General features: G+C 40.5%; 1 protein-coding gene and 1 long non-coding RNA gene across 2 annotated transcripts in view; both read left to right on the top strand.

Moving 5' to 3' along the window:
- Positions 1-24751, top strand: part of LOC116809736 (uncharacterized) — a 94703-nt gene that overhangs the window by 30347 nt on the left and 39605 nt on the right. The window lies entirely within an intron of this gene.
- LOC116482597 (putative methyl-CpG-binding domain protein 3-like 5) lies at positions 24080-24707 on the top strand. The gene is given in 2 exon segments (XM_032176206.1): positions 24080-24688; positions 24690-24707. Coding segments are annotated over 2 exon segments (627 nt in total).

The following is a 24751-nucleotide window of genomic DNA, read 5'->3' as shown; positions in this document are numbered from 1 at the left end:
CTTTCTTACTGCCTGAAATTCTAGTAGTTACAATTCTTCAAGAGTCAGATACTTGTCACAATGTGATATGGTTTGGATCTGTGTCCCCACCCAAATCTTATCTTGAATTATAATCTGAATTGTAATTCCCACGTGTTGAAGGAGGGAGCTAGTGGGAGATGATTGGATTACAGGGGCAGTTTCCACCATGCTGTACTCATGATAGTGAGTGAGTTCTCAAGAGATCTGATGGTTTCATAAGTAGCAGTTTCCCCTGCATGCTCCTCTCTTTCCTGCCACCATGTAATACATACCTTGCTTCCCCTTCCCCTTCTGCCATGATTGTAAGTTTCCTGAGGCCTTCCCAGCCATGCGGAACTGTGAGTCAGTTCAACCTCTTTTGTTTATAAATTACTCAGTCTCAGGTAGTATCTTTGTAGCACTGTGAGAACGGACTAATATACAATGACTCAGAAAGAAAAAGACATCTTTTGACTTTGGAGGGATATATTTTTAGGGTGAGATGATATAAATGGGGATCTCATGGTATCAGGATAGTTGACCTCAGTTGACCAAAGAGCCTAAGCTGAAAAACAAAAATAGTAGCTTATTTTTAAAAATAGCTAATGCTATAGAGGAAAGCAGTAGGTAACTTGGAGAAAAGGCAGAGAAAGCACAAACACGGTCAAAATCTGTAGAAGCTTGAACCTCATATGGCAGATAATAATTGTAACACAATTGCTTATTTTATACCCTGAAAATTTTCAGTTCTAAATGAAATCTTGCTGGGTAAGAATATTTTTCAATGACTATTTTAAAGAAAAGCAATCTTGCCCGTTTTGTGGTATATGGTTATAAGAGAGTTAGAGCAACAGTTAAGTCATATTGTTAATACTGTGGCATAGAAAATAATCTAATTATGTCCTTTGCCCATTTCTAAATTGGATTAATTTTACTAATATATTTTATTTAACCCAATATATATAAATGTTTCATCATGTAATCAACATAAAATGTTAATGCGATTTTTAGCTTTTTATTCATAATGTCTTCAAAATTCAGGATGTATTTTACATTCAGAACGAAACCCAGTTTGAACTGGTCACATTTCAAGTGCTCAGAACACAGATGTAGCTGTCATATTGAATAGCACACTGCAGGTAGTTCTCATTTTTAGTTGGGTGTTTGGCTTTGCAGAAGTCTGAGGTCCATATGGTTTTTTTTTTCCTTGTGGTTGATTAGCATTCTGATACCTGAACAATTATTTTTCATTCTTATAATTCAATAACTTAACAAAGATATATATCAAAGAAGTCCATACTTAATTTCATGTTCATTCACTGTGCCAATTGAGTTCTCATTTCAGGACTGTTATTTATTTTGTGATATATCTTTGTAATACTTTTCTTATTCCACTGTTGAGTTATTTTTTCTTCTGAGACATCAATTAACATTTGTTGGGCTCTCTATTTTTGTCCTTCATATATAGTAGTTTCTCTATGATTCTTTAAGCACCTCATGTTTATTTGCATTACTGTAATTATCACAATCTTTTTCTAAATGTAAGTATGTTGATTTTGTTTTCGGCTCTTTTGATCTTATTTGTTTTTAACTTGTGTTTTTAACTTGCTTATTTTTGATGACATTATTTTGGCTCTTATTTTGTTTTCTAAGCATAGTGTTTTCCTGTTTCATTACTATAGCATTCTTTATATTCTAATCTTTTTGCTCTCATTTTGTCAAATTCAAGTGGCTATTGTAAGCTTGTCCTATTACCCAAAGCTCTTTTGAAAATGTTCCTTGTTACTGCAATTGAGTCACATAAAAGAATAAACAACAAAAATATGAAAGAGAATTTTTTAAAAAAGAAAACTAAAGAAAATGTTCCTTCTGTTTCTTGTTTGCTTTGGTTTTTTTCCCCTTAAGATTAGGTTGTTTATTTGGTATCTAGCTAATGTTGGTCTTGTAAAATAAAGTGGGAAGTGTTTCCTCCTCTTCCAAGGAAGAGCTTATGTGGAATTTGTGCTATTTCTTTTTTAAATGTTTGGTAGAACTGATTGGTGAAATAATTTGTCCAGGAGATATCTTTTTCAGATGTTTTAAACTATCAATTCAATTTCTTTAATAGTTTTAGGACTATCCAGGTTATCGATTTCATCTTAGGTAAGCTTTGGTATTTATTGATTTTGGAGAAATTGGTCCATTTTATCTCAGTTGTCAAATGTATGTGTATAGAGTTATTTTTAGCCTTTACGTATTATCTTTTTTTCACATCTGTGGGGTTTGTAGTCATATATTCTCTTTCATTCCTGATCTTGGTAAGTCAAGTCAGTTCCAAATAATAGAAATTTTCAGTTGACAGAATTCCAAGAAAATTAGCTTTTATCTCAAAGTAAAGCAAAATAAGACCTCTAGATCTTGAAATCGATGTATCTCAAGTTAATATGTTCAAAATGAATTTCATCATCTGTCTTCCAATTCCTTTTCCTGTTACATACCATTCTTTTTCAAATGTCACTTATCCAAGACAAAAACTGGGGTACTTCACTACCCCCTTTCCCTAACCCTCCAACTGGGGCCTTAGTTTTGAAAGTTTGCCTTTTTAATGTCTCTAGGAGGCATTCCATTTTCTCTAGCCTATCTGCACTGCACTTGTTCAGATTCCCTTTACTTCTTCCAGGATTATTTCAGAAGCCTCTAAATAATTTTTCCGCCTTTGGCTTTAGCTTCCTTCTAAACTATTCTCTATGTTGTAGCCAAGCCATATTTTTAAAGTATGATTCTAGGAGTATTATCTTCCCCCCACTATCATGAAAATCCTTTAGAGTTTGCCTTAGTCTTTCAGGCTGCTATAACAAAAATCCATACACTTAGGTGGCTTATAAACAACAAACATTTGTTTCACACAGTTCTGGAGCCTGAGAAGTCCACAATCAAGATGCCAATACATTCAGTGTCTGGGGAGGATCTATTTCTGATTCATAGAAGACACCCTCTAGCTGTGTTCTCACGTGGTGGAAGGCTCAAGCTAGCTCGCTGAAGCCTGTTTTACAAAGGCACTCATCCAATTAATGAAGTCTCTGCCCTCATGACCTAATCACTCCACAAAAGGTCGCACTTCCTAATATCATCATGTTGGGGGTTAGGATTTCACCATATGAATTTTGGGGGACACAAACAGAGCATAGCAGAGGCCCTCTGCAGTGGTTGAGATAGAGAATAAACTCCTAGGCACATTTGTTCTTTCTGTTTTTTTGTTTCTTTGTTTGTTTGTGTGTGATCAGACCCCTGCCAGTGTCCATTTTCACATGTTGACACTCTTGTTTTTGTACTCCAGCCGTTGCGTTTATTTCACCAAGCTTTTATTCATCTCTGTGCCTTTGCACAAATTGTTCTTTATGCTTGGGGTACTCTCCCTTGTCACAGCTCCTCTCCTGTCCAAGACGTGCTTAAAAGATTCAAGAGTAAGCTCTTTTGGTGGCCTCCCTGACCTTCCTCATCTCAGTCCCCTGTGTGCTCTCAAAATATCCTGTATACGCTGTTTGATACTAGTATTTTACTTGTCGAAGCCTGCTTCAGGCAGACGCTGTATCTTTTTCATATGTATCTTGGTACATAGTAAGTACTCAATAATTATTAAGTGAAGTTCAAATCTTCTGCATTAAGGGATATGATATTCCAACTAGAAAAGTTAACAATTGTAATGTGAGAATAATATCTTTAATTAATTTTGTTTGCTTGCATATTTTTATATTGTCCTGATAGTAACTCTGTGAATTAACAGGAATCCTCAATTTGATAGAGAAAAAAAGTGAGGCTTGGAAGGGTCGGTAATTTTCCCAGAGTAACTCAGCCAATAAGTGGCAGAACCAGGAGTCTGGTATGTGGTCTTAATTTAAAGCTGTTTTCTTCCCACTCTAACATCAAGTCCAGGATTGGAGAATAAAGAGTAAGAGAACCTGAAGATGTTTTAAATGTGCTCATACCCCCAGTATTAGGTAAATTACTTTTCAGGATATAAAGGTCTCCTGGATGTGTTGTCAGAGACAGTAGGGAACTGCGGAGATGAAAGAAGCTTGGAAATGTGCAAATATTTAAAAAGTGTATCTGAGAAATCCTTTTCCCAGAATTTTTTATTAGCTAGATCATTGTTGAACATTTGGAATAGAAGATGGCAATCAATCAGGACTGACATTCATTTCCTTCGAATAGATCAGGTAAAGTAAACTCCGATTTTCTTTCTATTCTAAGTTTCCTAGATTGTATGATCACAATAAAATAGCAGACAAAATGTTCACTTATTTGTTCTAGGACCACCCCTCCCCCCCAGCCAGTTGTCATCACTGGGCCAAAATCCACGTGGAATAAGATAAAATAACCAACAAATTCAAATGAATTAGCAAGGACCAGTCTCAAGACTGTCTACAAAAAGAATGATCAGATCTTAACTCTAAGTCCTCAAAGGCTTCATCTTCCATGACCCAAGTGGGTGGCCTCCATCCCTATTATCATTGTATGGTTATCTACTGCATCCTATAATGTACTTATCCTTTCATGCACCCTAAATATTTCCACAATATCCTAGCAGAGTAGAGAGGCATATTGCCTAGAAACATGGGAGTTTTCGAAGGGATAAGGATTTTTTCATTGTCATGACCTTTTGCACATGATTTGGTGGTGTGTCCCACTATCTGGGCCTTGTGGTTTCCTTACAGACAGTTTCTGCTGTTGTTTTTGTGGTTGGTTCCTCCTTTGGCCTTCTTATCCATTAGATATCTGTGCAGTTCTTCATTTTTCTTCTTTCTATAAAAGTAACAATAAACAGCACAAATGAACCCCTGGCAACCTTTATTATTGTATTATACCTGAATAAAGCCTATTTTAATAATCTTATGAGTGAGATAAAAGCGTGTGGGATGGCTACATCTGATGCTCCAGATGACTTTTTAAGTAGTTAGACAATCACACAAAAATAGTATAAACCAAGGGAGGTCAACCTTAAAAGAAGTTTCTTTAGTTCTTTGTTCTTGGACTTCTGTGAAAAATGTTATTGGAGACTTGGATACAAACATAAAAGCCACATTTATGAAATTCAAAAATTTATAATGCAAAAAGCTGCCAGCTTAGCCAAAAGAACTCTTTTTTTTTTTTTTTTGGCTGCTAGTTGAAGATGAAAATTCTAAGTAATCTCACCAGGTTGGACAACTGGCTATGAAATGGCATGAAATATGTGAATTGCTATTGTCAGCTTTAAAAGACCAAATCTACAATGATAAGATACAAGCTCTGAAAATCTTTGTGGCAGTAGCTTTTGTAAAAACAAAAATAAGACATAAACAAATAAATTAATTACGAATTTGCTGTGAGACCAAAATACCACATGGCCCCCAAAAGCTGAGACAGTCACTGCAGATATTGAAGATCTGCATTCTAAACCACATGTTTTATCCCCAATGTTCAGCTCAATGTATTGTGCTTGGTAGAATCTTAATTACTATTTGTTCAGTAACAACTATAATGATCAGGTCTTTGCAGGAGTATTAAATTAAAATTTGTCTGTTACACTTTAATGGTCAGTTGTTAACCTGGAGTGCACACAAATAATGATAGATCAGCAAGGAGGGTCTAAAAACCACATACTAGGAAGTCCAATGGAAGAATTAGGCGTGTACAGAAGAGAAGGTTAATTAAGAGACAGGCTATTTTATTATAGACTGTCTTATTCTGTCCCAAGGGAAGTATCCCGATTGATGTTATAGGGAGGCAGGTTTAAACTCAGTATTAAGAAGAGCTTTCTATAATTAATAAAAGATAATGATATGGACTTGTATTAGTTTGTTGTCACACGGCTATAAAGAGCTACCCTAGACTGGGTAATTTATAAAGAAAGGAGTTTTAATTGACTTACAGTTCCATGTAGCTGGGGAGGCCTCAGGAAACATAATCATGGCAGAAGGTAAAGGAGAAGCAAGCACCTTCTTCACAAGGCAGCAGGAGAGAGAGACAACAAGGTGGAACCATCAGATCTCGTGAGAACTCACTGTCATGAAAATAGCAGATGGAAACCCGCCCGCATGATCCAACCACTTCCCACCAGGTTCCTCCCCTGACATGTAGGGATTACAATTTCAGATGAGATTTGGGGACGGTGGCACAGAGCCAAACCATATCAGGACTATTGCATGACCATCTATTAGGCATGTTGTAGAGAAAATTTCTGTCTATATATTTGGTGTAATGATTTAGCTTGGATCGTCTTTCCAACTCAAAGACTCTATATTGGGTAGTAAGAGCTAGTCTAATTTTTTTAAAAAAAATAAATATCTGGGCTATATGCACTTTTTTCATTATAAACAACACTACTAAAATATCTTTTCACAGATTAAGCCAAACAATGGGGTTTCTAATGCTTTCTTACTATATTACAGTTTTGTTTTTTACAGTTTGTTAGAGATCACTAGACAGTTACATTATTAATATCCATTATTTTGTCAACATGTAGCTATCTCTGTTGGTTTTTAAAATGCTTGAATATTTTCTGAATTTAGGAAGTGATTTTACAGTATTCTTGAATATTCAGATCATTATGATTATTTATAAAGCCAATCATGTTTTTGTTTCTGTGTATTTTACAACTGTTTTCAATATGTAAGTGAGCACAGAGAATTAAGAAGTTTTTTGGAAAATGCTAGTTTTTATTAGATGGTGCCCAGAATATCTCAATAATGAAAAGTTGAGTATGTTGGAGTTAAACCAATTGCCTGCCCTCAATGCAGCGCTTATTTCAGTTTGCTGACAGCACTAGTCAGCAGTTTGCTGTTCTGATGTTTACTACCACGTCCCTGACATATTTTACCCTGGAATCCCAGGACTCTGTGTTTTCTGGTTATGCTCGGCCTCTCTGGCTTCTTCACAGCTGCCACTCCCTCATTCTGATCTTAACTGTGGCCACACCCAAAGGAAGGATTTATAATTCTCTTCTTTGCAATTTTCTGCTTAGAGGTCTCCTCTGCTTCCATGCCTTAAATGGAGAAGCCCCAGTTCTTCACCCGTGGCCCTGCCATGAATCTCCCAACTCTGTGTGAAGGCTCTCCATCGAAATTAACAGGTCTAACATCCACATCATCACGTTTCTCCTCACAAGAAGACTTTGGGATCTTCTCTGTTTCTGCCAGTGATTCAACCTTTCTCTCAGTCACTAAAGCTCAGATATATTGTAACCACCCAGTGGGTTCACCTTGCCTGCTGCCTAGACAGAGTCTATCAAGACAGGGGAATTGCAATAGAGAAATAATAATTTACACGGAGCCGGCTGTGTGGGGGACCAGAGTTTCATTATTACTCAAATCAGTCTCCCTGAGCATTTGGGGATCAGAGTTTTTCTTTTTTTTTTTAGATGGAGTCTTGTTCTGTTGCCAGGCTGGAGTGCAGTGGCACGATCTCAGCTCACTGCAACCTCTGCCTCCCAGGTTCAAGTGAGTCTCCTGCCTCCTCTCTGAGTAGCTGGGACCACAGGTGCCTGCCACCACACCCAGCTAATTTTTGTATTTCTAGTAGAGACGGGGTTTCACCATGTTATCCAGGATGGTCTCGATCTCTTAACTTTGTGATCTGCCTGTCTTGGCCTCCCAAAGTGCTTGGATTACAGGCGTGAGCTACTGGGCCCGGCCCAGAGTGTTTAAGGATAATTTGGTGGGTGGGAGAAGGCCAGTGAATTAAGAGTGCTGCTTGGTTGGGTCAGAGATGAAATCATGGCAAGTTGAAGCTGTCCTCTTGTGTTGAGTCAATTCCTGGGTGGGGGCCACAAGATCAGGTGAGCCAGTTTATCAGTCTGGGTGGTGCCAGCTGATCCATCAAAATATCTGCAAAATATCTCAAGCACTAATCTTACGAGCAGTTTAGGGAGGGTCAGAATCCTGTAGCCTCCAGCTGCGTAAGTCCTAAAACATAATTTCAAATCTTGTGGCTAATTGGTCCTATAAAGGCGTCTAGTCCCCAGGCAAGAAGGAGGGTTGTTTTGGGAAAGGGCTGTTATGGTCTTTGTTATAAACTATAAACTAAGTTCCTCCCAAAGTTAGTTTGGTCTATGCCCAGGAAGGAACAAGGACAGCTTAAAGGTTAGAAGGAAGATGGAGTTGGTTAGGTCAGATCTCTTTCACTGTCTCAGTCATAATTTTGTAAAGGCAGTTTGAATATCACAGTTCCTCTTCTCCCTGCTTAGGGAGGCAGTGTCCCATAATTGTTAAGAGCACACCGTCTGACTCAAGCCATCTAGGTTCAAATCCTAGCCCTTCCCTTTGCCAGTTGCCGAACTCGAACAAGTTTTTTAGTCTCTTCAAGCCCCATTTTTCATATCTGCAAAATAGAGATCGTAACAAACTGTAAATGTCGATGATGTCCACAGAGTTGGATCAAGTGTTACGAATCTGACAGCCCAAACCTCCAGACTGGCTGTGCCATTATTTCAGTTATTCTGACATGGCTCTGATGCAATGTGGACGCCAACAAAGCATTAAAAATGACAGATTAGTAAGCAACGTAAGCTTAATAAGAGTTAGTAAGCAACTCCCTAAGGGTGGATTTTTAAATATGCACTAAAATTGTGGAGAAGTTAATATACTGTATTAGTTCACTAGGGCTGCCATAATAAAGTGCCAGAAGGACGCTAGGTGACTCAGAAAACAAAAATTTGTTTTCTCACAGTTCCGGAGGCTGCGAATCTATCAATGTGTCAGCAGGTTGACTTCTGAGGCCCCTTTCCCTGGCTTGTAGATCTGTGACTTCAGATTGTCTTCCCTCTGTGTGTCTGTGTCCTAATCTTATAAGGACACCAGTCAGATTACATTAGGATCCACGCCAATAACCTCATTTTACTTTAATTACCTCTTTAAAGGCTTTATGTCTGTTAAAGCAAACTAAATATAGCCTGAGAAGGACTCCCTACTTCTATATTTGAGTCCTTGTGGTTGAACCGTAACCTAATTTAATAGGCGGATAAAATTGAAAACCTAACTTAGTAGTGTGCACCTGTAACAACAGCTAAATCCTGGCCAATTCCAGCAGCCATATTTCAACCATTCATACACTGCTTAGTGTTCAAACTGTGTTCAAATAAGGCAAACGCCAACCTGTAGCCAATCCAGCCGTTTTGTACCTCACTTCCAATTTCTGAACGTCGTTTCTCTTTTTTTTTGTCTGTCAATCTTCCACCACATGGCTGCGCTGGAGTCTTTGTGAATCTGCTGTGATTCTGGGGGCTGTCTGATTCGCGAAACGTTCATTGCTCAATTAAACTCCTTTAAATTTAAATTGGCTGAAGTTTTTATTTTATCATGTCCCAAAACAGGAACATTCTGAGGTACTAGAGGTTTGGAGTTCAACATATACATATGGGGGAGGTTGCAGGAAGACGATTCAGCCCATAGCATATACCTACCTGAGGTCTTAACTGGTAAACAAACAAACAAAAAACCAACCTAGTTATAGTTTTAAATTTGTTTCTATTTTATTTCCCATGAAGTAATCTAAAAGAACCTGGGGAATCCAGGTGCTTTTCAAAGCAGTACTTGTGTGGTGTTTCATCATTACCTCTCAGGGGGAGGGAAAGGAAACTCAGACGGGCCCATTTGGTTTCTAAGATACCAGCTTTCCTCACCTTTCTTGGGGAGAGTGATTTTGAAACTGTGGGCTAGAAAAGACTTTTGGATTATGTGTGAGCTATGATCTCTCTCTGGGACTCCTACTATGCTTTGTGATTGTGAAAATAAGTGATTCAAAATCTAAGCTGTTGGAACTCTGAATTATTTTGAGCCATAAGGAAATGTGAATTATGGGGCCTGAGTCACAAGACAGGCAGCTGTAAACTAGGCAGCTGTGAACTTTTTGTAATATTTTTAATGGTCTGAATTGTCTTTTCCCTTACCTACATTATTTTGTAAAATGTCATAAATGGTTGTAGGACGTGCGACAGGTGTAGCTCGCCTGCTTGGTCGCCCCAAAGCTCAAACCCCTAGGAGGAGCACGCAGACAGGCAGGTGCAGAGGCCAGTGCAAGCACTTTTGGGCTCCTGTCCCACGGCAGAGTCTAGGGGTGGGTCTCTGTGACTCTTGAAGCCCATGTAGGCATGTATTACAAAGCTCTTTCAGATTTGTTGTCTGCAGATGGCTTGTGTGTTAATCAGCTTAATGGACCTTCTGCCTTATTGTAAGGGCAGGGGGCCAGCGTGAGAGCTTTCTGTATCCCAAGCTCTTGTCCAGTGTCCTGAAAGAATCAGATCACACACGGGCTTGAAGGATGAGTGCGAGGTTTTATTGAGTGCTGGAGGTAGCTCTCAGTGAGATGGATGGGGAGACAGAAGTGGGGATGAAGTGGGAAGGTGGTCTTTCCCTGGAGTCAGGCAGCCAGCGGCCCAACTCTTCTCCAGCCCCGCCTGGCCGAGCTCCCCTACGAGTCCAGACATCCTTCCTTTTCTCTCTTTCTCTGCTGCATTGTTCCACTGTCACTGGTCTGCTGGTTCACTGGTCCACTGGTCTGCTGGTCTTGATGTCCAGCTTCTTGTGTATGTGCCCGCTAAGGTCTTGGATTTATATGGTGGCAGGATGGGGGGTGCATGGAGGCCAAAAGGCAAATTTTGGCTGTGAAAACCGAAATGCCTGTCCTCCTTTAGGGCTGCGGGTCTTCAGGCTTGAGGGTGGGCCCTTTGCTGGGGAACCGCCCCCTTCTACCCAGTATTTCCCTGTCTTCTGTCCATATCAGTGAAGGATGCCAGAGGAGACCCCCTCCCTCTTACTGCTGACTTTCATTATAGATTAACCTCTTTCTTCTCACACAAAAACTTTATGGCCATCTCAGTGCCTCAAGATGGAACGTTAAGCACACTCTTTTAAAATGAAAAGGAAATGAAGAAGAGCGATAAAGAAAAGAAAACAAGCTGCATGGAAAAGAAAAGAAACTAACTGATTAATTTGTTGTAACTCATAAACCGGCCCTGTATTGAAAATGTTGTAATCTTGTTAAATTTCTTTGCTTTTTCCTGTATAAAAGAGAATTCAGCTTTTAACTTCAGAGCACTACCCCAATTTCTCTGGGATGGAGCATCCAGAAATGGCCATTCCCAGCTTTTTGCTTGAATAAACTCTCTAAAGTTGGAATCTGACCCTTTCAATTATTTCAGGTTGACACGATCAGGAGTTGGCTATAAAGTCACTGCTCTGGCAAAGACTGAATTTCTGTCCTAATATCAATCCAACACCACTGTTGCCCTGATACATACTGCATTATTGTGGAAGGTTTAAAATCAATCTACTTAGTATTTTCCCTTTTGTAGAAGCGGGTTTTAATTATTTCAAGGATCAGGTTTATGGTCTGGGGTGGGGGCTCCAGGGATGTGGGAGGGTGGCGTCACAAGGAATTCTCCTCCAAAATGAGTGTACGCTCAAGTCCTCTCTTGTGTCTGCTTTGCCTTACTTTGCAGAGAAAGAACCCAAGTTGCATGCAACTTCCTATCCAACTTCTCATTCTCTTTTAATTTTCAAACTAGTTTTCATCCCTATTAATAGCCAGGTCATAGAATCATTTTCAGAAGCATTTCAGGTGCTTCAAGGTATTTGAAACCCTTTAGTTCGCATGGTTAGAGTGTGTGACAGGTTAGTAAACCCTCAAAGCTATGCTGTCATGGTTATTGTGTGGTTTATGCCAAGAGAAACTGGTCATAGTCTGCCCCAAGTAGCAATAACGGGAACCCTGAGGGGCAGTCGGGAGAAGTGACTAAATCAATCCAGCAAGCTCTAGAGAAGCATTTCACTATTTTGTGAAACTCAAATGCAGCCAAATGCCAGGGGAAAGAACATCTCCCCCTGGGGCTTGACAGTATTTGTAGAATTAAGTGAAGTTGTGTTTCTGGTGGTTGAAAGTGTCTGTTTGTGATCTCATGTATTCTGTTTTGCTGAATAGGTACTTAGGATCTGATTTGGGAGGAAATGAAAGTATGACCACTGGCAAGGGTCAGAAAGAGCTACAGGCATTGGTATTTTCTGTCTATTTCTAAGATCTTTTTGTCAATCCAGTGTTCGGAAACAACTTTCAGTCTACCTGCAGGCATTTTAAATGAGTCCTTTACCTTGTTTCTCATAGGAAAACTTCATTTAGCTGCATCCACTCCAGGCAAGTTTTTTGTTTTCACTACTTGTCAGTGTTTTTTCTTAATCACTTCCCTCATCTTCCTTCCTCTCTGAGCCCCTCCTTTTCAACCTCCTCCAGTTCCCCACCCCCAGCCCCTAATGGATGTGATGTCTTATACTTACGCTTTATGAAATTCTCATAGGGAGGATCCTGTCCATTGGCAATAATGGTTGACTTGCAGAATTCTCAAATATGAAGTTCAATGGTTTGTACATCACGTGGTTGATTTTCTTTCCTCCCACATGTGGATAATATCCACACAACAGTATCTCACGCCCCTGTTCTTTGTGAAAACATTACATGGAAAAGTCAATGTCTTGGGTGGATCAATTGTCAGTAACAACAGTGTTTCAGATTCATAAGCCCTTCCTGTTGTAGTCATACCTTCTCTCTGACTTTAGGGGCTCCTACAAAGTCCTTGTATGGATTTCAGAATAGGCTAGTGTAGAGACTTAAGGAAGAGCTCTCAGCATCAGTCAGGAATTCATCAGTCAGGCCCTGAGCCCTGCCTCTGCCGTGCTGTCATTGTCTTTGGCCTTAGGTGGGTCATTTTGCATCTCTGCGCCCAGTTTCCCCACCCTTAAAAGAAGAAGACTGGCCTGTCAGGAGTTCTAGCATCCTTGTGATAGGTCATCCTTGTTGGACAATCCTTGTTTTGTTCCCATTAAGCTTTACTTGCCAGTGAGTTCCTTTTCGTCCTTTTGTAGATTCTATAAGACCCAGAGGGTGAGTCTAGCCAAAGAGTGAATCAAACTGGGCTAGCCAAAGAATGAATCCTCTTTGCTCCTAATCTTCTGAAGAATAACTCACTCCAGAGGCAGGAGGAACCATCTCTGATTGAGCCAGTGAGCATGTGGCTAGCTGTCCTCATGAGCCCCAGGCCCCACCATCAGAGCTAAGCTTGCCAAGGAATGCGGTGTTCCTTCCGTAGCTCTGCTTCAGATCTGCTTCCCAGCCCTGTCTGTCCTTCTTGGATTAGGCAGCAGCATTCTAGGAACAAATCCCCTTTGCTCAGCCGTGCATCGCTGCCTTCCAACTCATTTTCTGAATCTCACAGTTCTTGTCCTCTCCCTGCTGGTCCTGGCAAGACCGAATTTGTCAGGCCCTGTTGAGTTCCTGTGGCCTGGTGCATGTGGTTAGGACCTAGGTTGCTTTTGGCTTCTCTAGATATTTTTAAGTACTTTTAATTGATTGGAAAAACATGCTAACTTTGAGTTTTAAAGTATTTGTAATTATACCCCCCAAGGCCACTGACTTAGCGGTAGGGTTGTCAAAGAGCCATTTATAAGCAAATTAAAAGGAAGAGGTGGAGCCGTAAAAGCAGTTGTAGAACTAGAAGCCAAAAGCAGCACTTTCTGTTTAGTGACTCTAATAGCCCTGACTGTGTGTGGCTATTCCCTGGACTCCTGAGATGGAGGACAAGTGAACTTACTATGTGTTTGAAGAAATGGTTGCAGTGGGGCAAATGTAAATCTATGCTGTGCCCCACTCCTTCAAGGCTGATCTATTTCATGGCCACTTCCAGAATTGTGCAACAGGTGACCTCCAGGATAACTATGGCTTATCTTACAGCAACATAGTTCATCTAGGATAGAAAATTGTACCTTTATCCCTGGTACCTTCTGACTACAGATGACATAGTGCTTGAACCAATCCTATCTAATCTCTTTTAGCTCATTTTTAGAATAAAAGCTAAGCCTCTCATGGATTGGGATGCCCTTAGATGTAGAATGCTTATTTCATATGCAGTTGTGTTACTGCTTCATGGTGTCATATATATTAGTCAGTTTCACTGCAATAATATACAGTCTCCAAATCTCAGGGGCTCACGCCAACAAATTTTCATTTCCCACTTGCATTACATAGAGATGGTTGTGCATTGATTGCTACAATTCTGCTCCCAGTGTCTTCTGTTTCCTGGAATCAGAAACGTAGCCATGCATAGTTGGGACTTGCTATTTTTGTTTCCTAACTACACTTTTGTACCCAGTAGCTGTCTGCACTCCTTCCCCTTCCCTGTCCTCTTCCCAGCCTCTAGTTACCATCATTTTACTCTTTACCTCCATGAGTTTAATTGTTTTGATTCCTAAGTCTCACATATGAGTGAGAACCTGCAAAATTTATCTTTCTGTACCTGGCTTTGGGACTGCTGTTTTTGTGGCAGAGAGAAAAACAGAGAATTGGCTGGAAAATGTCATGCTTCAAAGTGTTTGCTTGAACTGGCTCACTGTCACCTCTGCTTACATTTTGTTGGCCCAGACACATCATGTTGCCAAGCCTGAAAACATGGCAGAGAAATATTCTCCACGTACGGAGAGGCACCGCAAGTCAATCGGAAATGGGTTGGATGTATAATCACTTACAGGGAAGAAAGCCAATATGGGGAATAATGGTCCCATCGATCATCAGGTTCACATGCTAGACAGGTAACTTCATGAGAAAGGCCATGCTCTGGACAGAAGCCTCTGATCCATAAATCTATCTTTCCTATCCTTGAGTGCTGTTACATAAGGAAGACAGGGGAGAATAGCTCTTCGATTTTTATATTTGGGAAGGCCTGTGCCAAGATTCCTTTTATGAGATGGGATCTGTTTTTGTTCTAACACCCTTGAGGTTCACTTATTCCTGCCTTAGACGGTGTCTCCTCTTCTGCAAATTGCTCCATTTGTTTGGCTTCATCTTTTGATTGCAGTTGATGGCTTTGGCGTTAATAAATGTTTTGCTCTTCTTTCAGCTGACTCTCTAATGTGCTCTTGCAGATGCAAAATCACTGTGGTTTGGCATCAGACCAGAAGATGTAGGAATCAGCATCAGCAGAGATGTGGGCTTCTTGGTCCCAGGCAGATTCAAGAAGTAGATTACAGGAGAAGAGCTAGACATGGGAATAAATGCATCTATTTCCTTGTTTTAAGAGGGACTATAAAAGCTAACATTTTTTTCTTCACTTTCCACACGTGAATCTTTTTTGGACCATTTTGCTGTTTTAGCAGTGTCTTTCTCATGGAACATATAGCTTAGATGGTGAAATTATTTTTCTTGACTTTTAGACTTCCTGGAAAGTCAAAGAGGATGGGTGTTTCTGATCTGTGACAACAATGAATTTTTTATAATAACTTGAAATAGGAAAAAAAAATCTGATTGCAGTATATAATAATTAGAAAATTTCCTCCTCTTTGCAGAAATCAAAATTACTTGCAGCATATGTAAAACAGTCTTTGCTAATAAAGTAATACAAACCCTCCAGTAATTATTTTTTTATTGGCTTGTTTGTAAAAGAATAGATATTTATAACACATAATGTCATTAATTTTTTTTCCATATCTACATGGTTATTGGCACCCAAAGCAGTGGTCTTTTATTGGAAAAAGAATTGCATGGTAACGTCTGCTTAAACCCCTTCCCTTCACCATCCGGTTTTGCATTTGTCAGTTTCCTTGTCTGATCTCCTACAAGGACTTGAGATTTGAGAGAAGTTCAATTTCCAGCCATTTTCTGTTCCCTCTCTCCACATTTTGCACAATGTCTTTTGTGGCAGTTTTTGGTTTGTTTTGTTTTTGTTTTTGTTTTTTTTTTTTTTTTGAGGCGGAGTCTCCCTCTGTCGCCCAGGCTGGAGTGCGGTGGCGCAATCTCGGCTTACTGCAACCTCTGCTTCCTGGGTTCAAGCAATTCTCCTGCCTCAGCCTCCCAAGTAGCTGGGCTTACAGGCACCTGTCACCACCCCTGGCTAATTTTCATATTTTTAGTAGAGACGAGGTTTCGCCATGTTGGCCAGGCTTGTTTCAAACTCCTGACCTCAAGTGATCTGCCTGCCTTGGCCTCCCAAAGTGATGGGATTACAGGTGTGAACCTCTGCCCCTGGCCTTTTGTGGCATTTGTATTGAATGGAATGAATAAGTAAGCCAATGAATGAGCAAAATACAGTCTTGTTCCAGAAAAGAAAAGAACAACAAATGCAGACCAGGCAATAGATAGGGGAATGCCTGCCTGGCCCAGTTTCCCAACGTTCTTTCCTTGGCTTTTCTGCCTTCCATGCTGAGTTACCTCACGGACCTGCAGGTACTGTGCCAGGACTTCTGGTGTTTGCTTTTCTCTTCCAACTCCAAACAATGACAACATCACGTTTTTTACTCCATGTTAGCACTCTTAGAACCCAATATTTTAAAAATTGACTAAAATTCTAAGAGAAAATGTAAAAAGAAAAAAAATTACAACTCCCATTCAAAAGATGAAAAATAACAGCCTACCACTAATTGACATTTTCCTGTATGCCAGACACTGTGCAAAGGCTTCTACAGACATGGGAAGAGGGATTACTCTCTCCATTTTGGAGGTGTGGAGCTGATATGGTTTGACTGTGTCCCCACCCAAATCTCGTCTTGAATTGTAGCTTCCATAATTCCCACTTGTTGTGGGAGGGACTCGGTGGAAGTTAATTGAATCATGGGAGTGATTTCCCTTATACTGTTCTCGTGGTAGTGAATAAGTCTCATGTGATCTGATGGTTTTATAAGGGGAAACCCCTGTTGCTTGGCTCTCATTCTCTCCTGCCTGCTGCCATGTAAGACGTGCCTTTTGCCTTCCGCCATGATTGTGAGGCCTCCCCAGCTGCATGGAACTGTGAGTCCATTAGACCTCTTTTTTTTTTTTTTTTTTAATAAATCAACTGGTCTTGGGTATGTGTCTATCAGCAGGATGAAAATGGACTAATACAGGAGCTGAGGCCTGGAAAGAGTTTTCCTTGTCCTGTGTCCCACTGCTGGTCAGTGGTGAAGCTTGGGATGAGAACAATGGTTATTTCATTCTACAACCCATACTTTGAAAAGCAGGCATTGCTAAGTAAAATAATTCTAGTTTATGCAGTGAAGAGATTGAGTTAGCATAAAATTCCTTCTTCTGAAGACTCAGTGAGCTGCCTTGCAGCCGTTGCTGAGTAGGCCTTTCACAGTCAGGTTGCCTGGATTTTCTGCCCATGCCTCTGGCAGTAGCTCTTCTCCCAGCCACAGGCTACTTGTTTTCAAAACAAACACAGGCTTTTCTTTATAAGTTTTTCTGGTGCTCACCCCTCTCATCCCCTATACCCCTCTCCAACCTAGGCTCTTCCAAAAAGTACATCAGGCAGGTGAAGTTTACACCTCTAGCTTCAGAGAAGTGGTTATTGGTACCATAAAAACCCAAAGCGTGGCCAGGCACGGTGGCTCACGCCTGTAATCCCAGCACTTTGGGAGGTTGAGGTGGGCGGGTCACCTGAGGTCAGGAGTTCGACACTAGCCTGGCAAACATGGTGAAACCCCGTCTCTACTAAAAATGCAAAAATTAGCTGGGCATAGTGGTGGGTGCCTGTAATCTCAGCTACTCAGGAGGCTGAGGCAGGAGAATCATTTGAACCCAGGAGGCAGAGGTTGCAGTGAGCCGAGATGGTGCCATTGCACTCCAACCTGGGCAGCAAGAGCGAAGCTCCATCTCAAAAAACAAACAAACAAAAAACCCAAAGATTGGCTGGTCTGCCTCATCTTATTTCCCAATATTTTCCACTTAGTTTCCCTATGAATCTCTTAGATCCTTTAGTGTCTTACTTCTACCCCACCAACAAAAGGAGTAGTGTCTTAGAATTAGGGTTTTACAATATAAATATACATTTACAGTAACATACTTATAGTGAGGATGTTTTTCTCTAAAAAGAACTATGCTAACATACTTTATATAATTGCAATAAATTTGTTTTTCACTGTTTATAACTTCTTAAAAAATACACTGGGCATGAGAAGACCTATCCAAAAGCAGAAAAATCTTGTTTTAAGTGCTGCAATTGTGTCAGTTATGTCATGAAATCATAAATGGTGGCTATCTGTCAAAATGTGCTATATTTCCTTAGACATAAGGAAGACAATGAATTTTCAAGATAACTCACTGATGTGTCTTTGTTAAGCTGACATAGTTGGAAGAATTCCCAAATAATTTTCATGGTCAGAGAGATTCTCATTATGCAAGCTACCCCTGAGCAAGAGGCACTGGGGACTTTGCCCAACCAGTAATATTCAGATGAGTTGCTGATTGTTTGAGTAGCTAAATCATGTTAATCCTCTTTCCATGTATGGCAGCGTTTATTTAAATTTATTTATTGAATGCTTTCTATGTGCCAGGCCTATTTCCAAGTACTAGAAATTCCTGGTGAACAAATCCTTCACGTATTACTACCCTTAGGGAGCTTACACTCCAGCATTAGGCATCAAAACAACACATTCTGGCAAATGAAGCTGGTAATTTTTAAGGATTAAATAGCTCAGAGTTACCAGAGTGTTGACCGGGCATGGTGGCTCATGCCTGTAATCCCAACACTTTGGGAAGCTGAGGTGGGCAGATCAACTGAGGTCTGGAGTTTGATACAAGCCTGGCCAACATGGTGAAACCCGGTCTCTATTAAAAATACAAATATTAGCTGGGCGTGGTAGCAGGCACCTGTAATCCCAGCTACTTGGGAGGTTAAGGCAGGAGAATGGCTTGAACCCGGGAGGCAGAGGTTGCAGTGAGCTGAGATCTAGCCCTTGCTCTCCAGCCTGGGCAATAAGAGTGAAACTCTGTTTCAAAAAAAAAAAAAAAGTTATCAGAGTGTAGATTTATGTATTAGGCATCTTTCAAAAGGCCTTACACGTTACAGTTTACATTATTAATGTATTACATTTCTTGGCAATTTATTGCTGTTTGTCTTCCAGTCCCCATTCTATAAGATACATCTCCAAGTCAGGAAACAAAATAAACTTTTCTTAAAACAGTATGTTAGTTATCTTCGAATAATATGCTTTCAGGTGAAGTGGATTTGCTCTAGATTTAAAATAATGGGCCTAATTGCTGATCTAGACAAAAATAACTTATAAAACATATTGACCATCCAAAAATTCTGGCAGCATAGGAAGCTTACTATATTCATTATACTTTTGAAGCGGACTGGAAGTTGAAGAAATGCAGATTATGTTGTTTGAAAATTATCTGAGTCCATTTGTGTTGCTATAAAGGAATATCTGTGACTGGGTAATTTATAAAGAAAAGAGGTTTATTTGGCTCACACTTCTGTAGCCCATACAAGAAGCATGGCACCAACATCTGCATCTGGTAAGGGTCTCAGGCTGCTTTCACTCATGGTGAAAGGTGAAGGGAAGTCAGTGTGTGCAGAAATCATTCAGCAAGAGAAGAAGCAAGAGAGGCAGGAGGTGCCAGGCTCTTTTTAACAATCAGCTCTCACAGGAACTGAAAGAGCAAGGACTCACTCATTACCACAAGGATGGCACCAAGCCATTCATGAGAAAATCACCCCCATGGCCTAAACACCTCCCCTTAGGCCTCATCTCCAACACTGGGGATCGAAGCTCAATGTGGGGTTTGGGGAGACAAACACCCAAACTGTAGCAAACATATAAGTGACATACTGTTGAAAGATGGATTTATCCTATGTTTCTTTTTCTTTTTTCTTTCTTTTTTTTTATTTTTTATTTTTTTAGAAGGAGCCTTACTCTGTTGCCCAGGCTGGAGTGCAGTGGCATGATCTCAGCTCACTGCAACCTCCACCTCCTGGGTTCAAGCAATTCTTCTGCTTCAGCCTCCTGAGTAGCTGAGATTACAGGCAGGCACCACAATGCAGAACTAATTTTTGTCTTTTTAGTAGAGTGGGGTTTCACCATGTTGGCCAGGCTGTTCACCCCAGTGACTCTCCCCTTAAACAATTGGCAGTTGTAGGAAGGAGCAAAAGATGCACAATTGTGTGGAGAACAAGGGTAGTATCCCATTACTTGTTATTTAGGATTCCGTGGCGTGTACTTATTCTTGAATAATTTACTCAAAAAAAAAAAAATGGGAAGCTTCCAAATCTTGGCGATTATATATAGTGCCGCAGGAACATGGGAGTGTGGATATCCCCTTGATAAACTGACTTCCTTTCTTTTGGGTATATACCTAGCAGTGGGATTGCTGGATCATGTTGTAGTTCTATTTTTAATTGTTTGAGGAGCATCCATACTGTTCTCATAGTGGCTATGGAGAATAATTTACATTCTAATTTAGTACTAATTTGTATTCCCACCAACAGCATACAAGGGTTCCTTTCTTTTTCTCCACTTGAATAAGATCTAATATTTAATAGCACAGCAGGGTGATTACAGACAACAATCATTTATTGCACATTTAAAAATAACTAAAAGAGTATAAACGAAATGTTTGTAACACAAATAAATGATAAATGCTTGAGGTGATGGATACTCAGTTTACCCTAATGTGATTATTACACATTGTATGCCTGTATCAAAATATCTCATGTACCCCATAAATATGTACACCTACTGTGTACCCATAATTTTTTTAAGTAAGCACTTTCAGAAAGGATGCTTCTCAGAACTCACAAACATTGCATTTTTATACTTTCATAGTTGAAAAATATAAATCAGTTTTGTTAAAGGTGGTGCATTAGAGAGTAGGAAGATGAGGCCCGGAAGATTTCACGTATTTTAACATGTTGTTCCTCAGGAAGCTTTATATGGATATCTGGAAATTTTAAGAAGCCACCCTAGGATACCCCAAAATAAGTCTGTGGTCACACACTGCTCACAAACAGAGCGTAAGGCAGAGGGCACTGTTTCGATGCATCCTCTATCCAGCTGGAAAGCCAGAAATATTATTTTCGTAGTCAAATGATTAAAATAGTAATGGTTTATTTACTCTCCCCAAGTGTAGTTGGGAAATACATGAGGTTAAAATTCAGGCATCTGAGTTTCTGTTTCTCCTTCTCCAACTATGAAGGTAAGTTGGTCTCTCCCTGTGCCCATCGTGGCAAGTGTCTGCCCAGGCCCTTGACCGGAGAGAGAGGAAGCAATGATGACAGAGCTAGGCAAGCCCAGACCTCATATGAGCCTCCTCTATAATTTTGGATAGTTCTGGAAACTAGACCGTCGGCCTTAATTGCCTATGCCGGGAATCCTGTGCACACCAGGCCACATTTCTCAGCAGCTTGCCTGTGACGTGCCCCTAAAAAAACAGCTCAGACCTGCTCCACAGGGGCATTCATCTTGTCAGCTGAAGAGGATGAGCTCATTTTAGGTACGTTGCTGTAAACAACCAAAAGATCCGCTCTCCTTAGCATAGACCTGACTCAACTATGTCTCTGTACATGATCTCCCTTTTGCAACACAACTGCACCGAGAAGCTACACACTTTCACCTTCCAGCAGATCTTGGTCAGATACATTGCAGTGAACTTCCCACTCTCTTCCCACTCTCTCCAAATTCAGTCACTGAAACCACAACCACCCCACCACTGTAACAACAGAACCAATTTCAGTGGTTAGATGCCATTCCCAAGCTGAATCTCTCAGGCTAGAACAAATGAATAAGCTCCTTGTGCCATCAGCATTAATATTTGTGGTGTCAAGTGGGCATTGTATAGATTTTCCCCACTATCCACACATCAGACTGTGAGGTGGGTAGAAGGGCATGATGGCCACTTTACAGATAAGAAAGCCAAGTTAAAATCAGTTGCCCAAAGTTATAGCTTACAGTGACAGAATTGGCCCATGAATTCATTACCCTTTCATTCCACTACAGTATCAGTCAAATTTTAAAAACAAGCCCAAAAATATATTTCCATGTATGTTTTATTTTCATCCTAGGATTTTGAGTTGTCTTGTTAATATTAATTTACTTAAGTTTCACAGGAAGAATACTATTGAAGTTTCTATTACTACATCTCAGTGTCTGTATGCTAAAAGGGAATGATATGACTTGCAAATATGTTTTGAGAAATGTTCTATGAATACGCCTAAAATTCATGATTTCTACCCAATTAAAATTTTGTATTCATGAGAAATAGTTTAAGGAAGAGAAAATATACCACATATTTTTATTTGATGCTTTTTAACAATTATGAAGAAAAAATTGATGAGAAAAAGTACAGACTCTACTCTTAGATTTTTTTCTTTTGTTTGTCTTGTTTTGTTCTGAGACAGGGTCTTGCTCTGTCTCCCAGGCTGTAGTGCCATCATGGCTCACTGTATGCAGCCTTGACCTCCTGGGCTCAAGTGATCCTCCTGCCACAGCCTTCCGAGTAGCTGGGACTATAGGTGCATGCCACCATGCCTGGCTAATTTTTATTTTTATTTTTGTAGAGGCAGGGTCTCACTATGTTGACCAGGCTGGTCTCTAACTCCTGAGATTACAGGCATGAGCCACCATGACCAGCCCAGGCTATAATCTGAAATACATTTTTCAAATATGTGTTAAGAACTAGTTGTGTGCAGGCTACTTTGCTAAAGAGTATCTGTTCACTGGAATGTTCAGTTTTGAGAAAATAATTATTTTATAGGCTTATCAATGGCCATTGTCTTGAGTAAACTAAAATATTTACATAAATGATCTTGAGAGGAGATTGACAACAAAGAGCCAGGTTATAGAGCAATCTTCTCTTGAGCCTGGATTTGTTCAGATGAATGATTACATAATGATGTCCAGTGGGAATGGTAGGATGTGACAGCTGTTTGACAGCCTGTCGATTTTACAAATGAAGCAACTGAAGCCAAGTGAAGTTATGTCTTGCTCAAGCTTCTAAGGATAAGCTGAGTCTGAAACCTAGATTTTCTTTTATTTTTCTTTATTTTAATTTTTATAGATTTAGGAGATACAAGTGCAATTATGTCACGTCAATATAGTGTATGGTGGTGAAGTCTGAGCTTTTAGTGTAACCATCACCTGAATTGTGTACATTGTACCCATTAAGTAATTTTCATCCCTCACCCCCTTCCCACCCTTCCACCTTTCTGAGTCTGCAGTGTCTACTATTCTATTCTTCATGTCCATGTATGCACATCATTTAGGCCCCACTTATAAGTGAGAACATGCAGTATTTGACTTTCTGAGTTATTTCACTTAAGATAATAGACTCCATTTCCATCCATGTTGCTGTAAAAGACATGATTTCATTCTTTTTTTATGGCTGAATAGTATTCCATGGTGTGTGTGTGTGTGTGCATATATCACATTTTCTATATCCGATCATCCCTTGATGGACATTTAGGTTGATTTCATATCCTTGATATTGTGACTAGTGCTTCAATAAACATACAAGTGCAAGTATCTTTTTGATATGATGATTTCAGGTTTTCTGATAGTAAGCCATTTGCTGGTTTCAGCAAACCCTAGGTTCTCTTCTAAAGGAAAATTTCTCTACCTGGAAGCTTTGCAAAATTTATTCAGGGAAATTAATTTCAGGTTGGCCACTCCCAAGGCTATGCTTCTGCAGAGAACTTGGATGTGCTTCTGAGGTATATTTTTTCCCATCAAGAAATAACACTGGAAATTATAGTAACACATTTTACATTTAAAATTCATATTTTAAATTCATTGTACAAGGTGAAAATGGGAAATATTTCTTCACTTGTCTTAAGAATGTCCATATGCATAGGCATGGGCAAGGACTTCATGTCTAGAACACCAAAAGCAATGGCAACAAAAGCCAAAATTGACAAATGGGATCTAATTAAACTACAGAGCTTATGCACAGCAAAAGAAAGTACCATCAGAGTGAACAGGCAACCTACAGAATGGGAAAAAATTTTTGCAATCTAATCATCTGACAAAGGGCTAATATCCAGAATCTACAATGAACTCAAACAAATTTACAAGAAAAAAACAAACAACCCTGTCAAAGATGGGCAGAGGATATGAACAGACACTTCTCAAAAGAAGACATTTATGCAGCCAAAAGACACATGAAAAAATGCTCATCATCACTGGCCATCAGAGAAATGCAAATCAAAACCATAATGAGATACCATCTCACACCAGTTAGAATGGTGATCATTAAAAAGTCAGGAAACGGCATTTTCCGGCAAGCCAAGGGCTGTCTGCATCTCGGGAGTGGGGTCAGCAGGAGGAACTCTACAGCTATGGGAGAGCCTGCGTTCACCTCTTTTCCAAGCCCGCTTATTCTGGGGAAGCTCAAAAGAAACATGATGCCCCGGGCTTTACAGAAGAAACAAGAAATCCACATGGCCAAGGCCCATCGGAGACGAGCTGCAAGGTCTGCTCTCCCCGTGAGACTCACCAGCTGCATCTTCCAGAGGCCGGTGACAAGGATCAGGTCTCATCCTGACAACCAGGTTAGACGCAGAAAAGGGGATGAGCACCTGGAGAAGCCTCAGCAACTCTGCACCTACCGGAGAATGCAGGCCCTGCAGCCCTGCAGCAACCAAGGAGAAGGTTCAAGTCTGCTGCATTTGGAGAGCGTCTTAAGTATCCTTGCACCGGGGATGGCCAGTGAATCTCTGGACAGAGCTGGTGCTGAGCATGTGCACGGCTGGCCCGAGCCCACCCCTGGGCAGTTTCCAGCTGTGGCAGGGGGGCCAACCCCAGGAGTGGGTTGTCAGCTCCCACTGCCCCTCTCTGGCCAATTGGTGACTCATGCAGATATCCGGAGACAGGCAAGGAGGGTGAAGAAAGCCAGGGAGAGACTGGCCGAGGCCTTGCAGGCAGATAGGCTGGCCAGGCAGGCAGATAATGCTGACAGGTGGATGAAGTGCAGGAGAAGGGGGTGCTGAGAAGCTGTGGGGTGTGGCCCC

The sequence above is a fragment of the Hylobates moloch genome, unplaced genomic scaffold, assembly GCF_009828535.3.
Source record: "Hylobates moloch isolate HMO894 unplaced genomic scaffold, HMol_V3 SCAFFOLD_14, whole genome shotgun sequence".
Taxonomy (NCBI): Eukaryota; Metazoa; Chordata; class Mammalia; order Primates; family Hylobatidae; genus Hylobates; species Hylobates moloch.
Note: the sequence above shows the minus strand (reverse complement) of the source record. Positions and strands in the feature narration are given on the sequence as shown.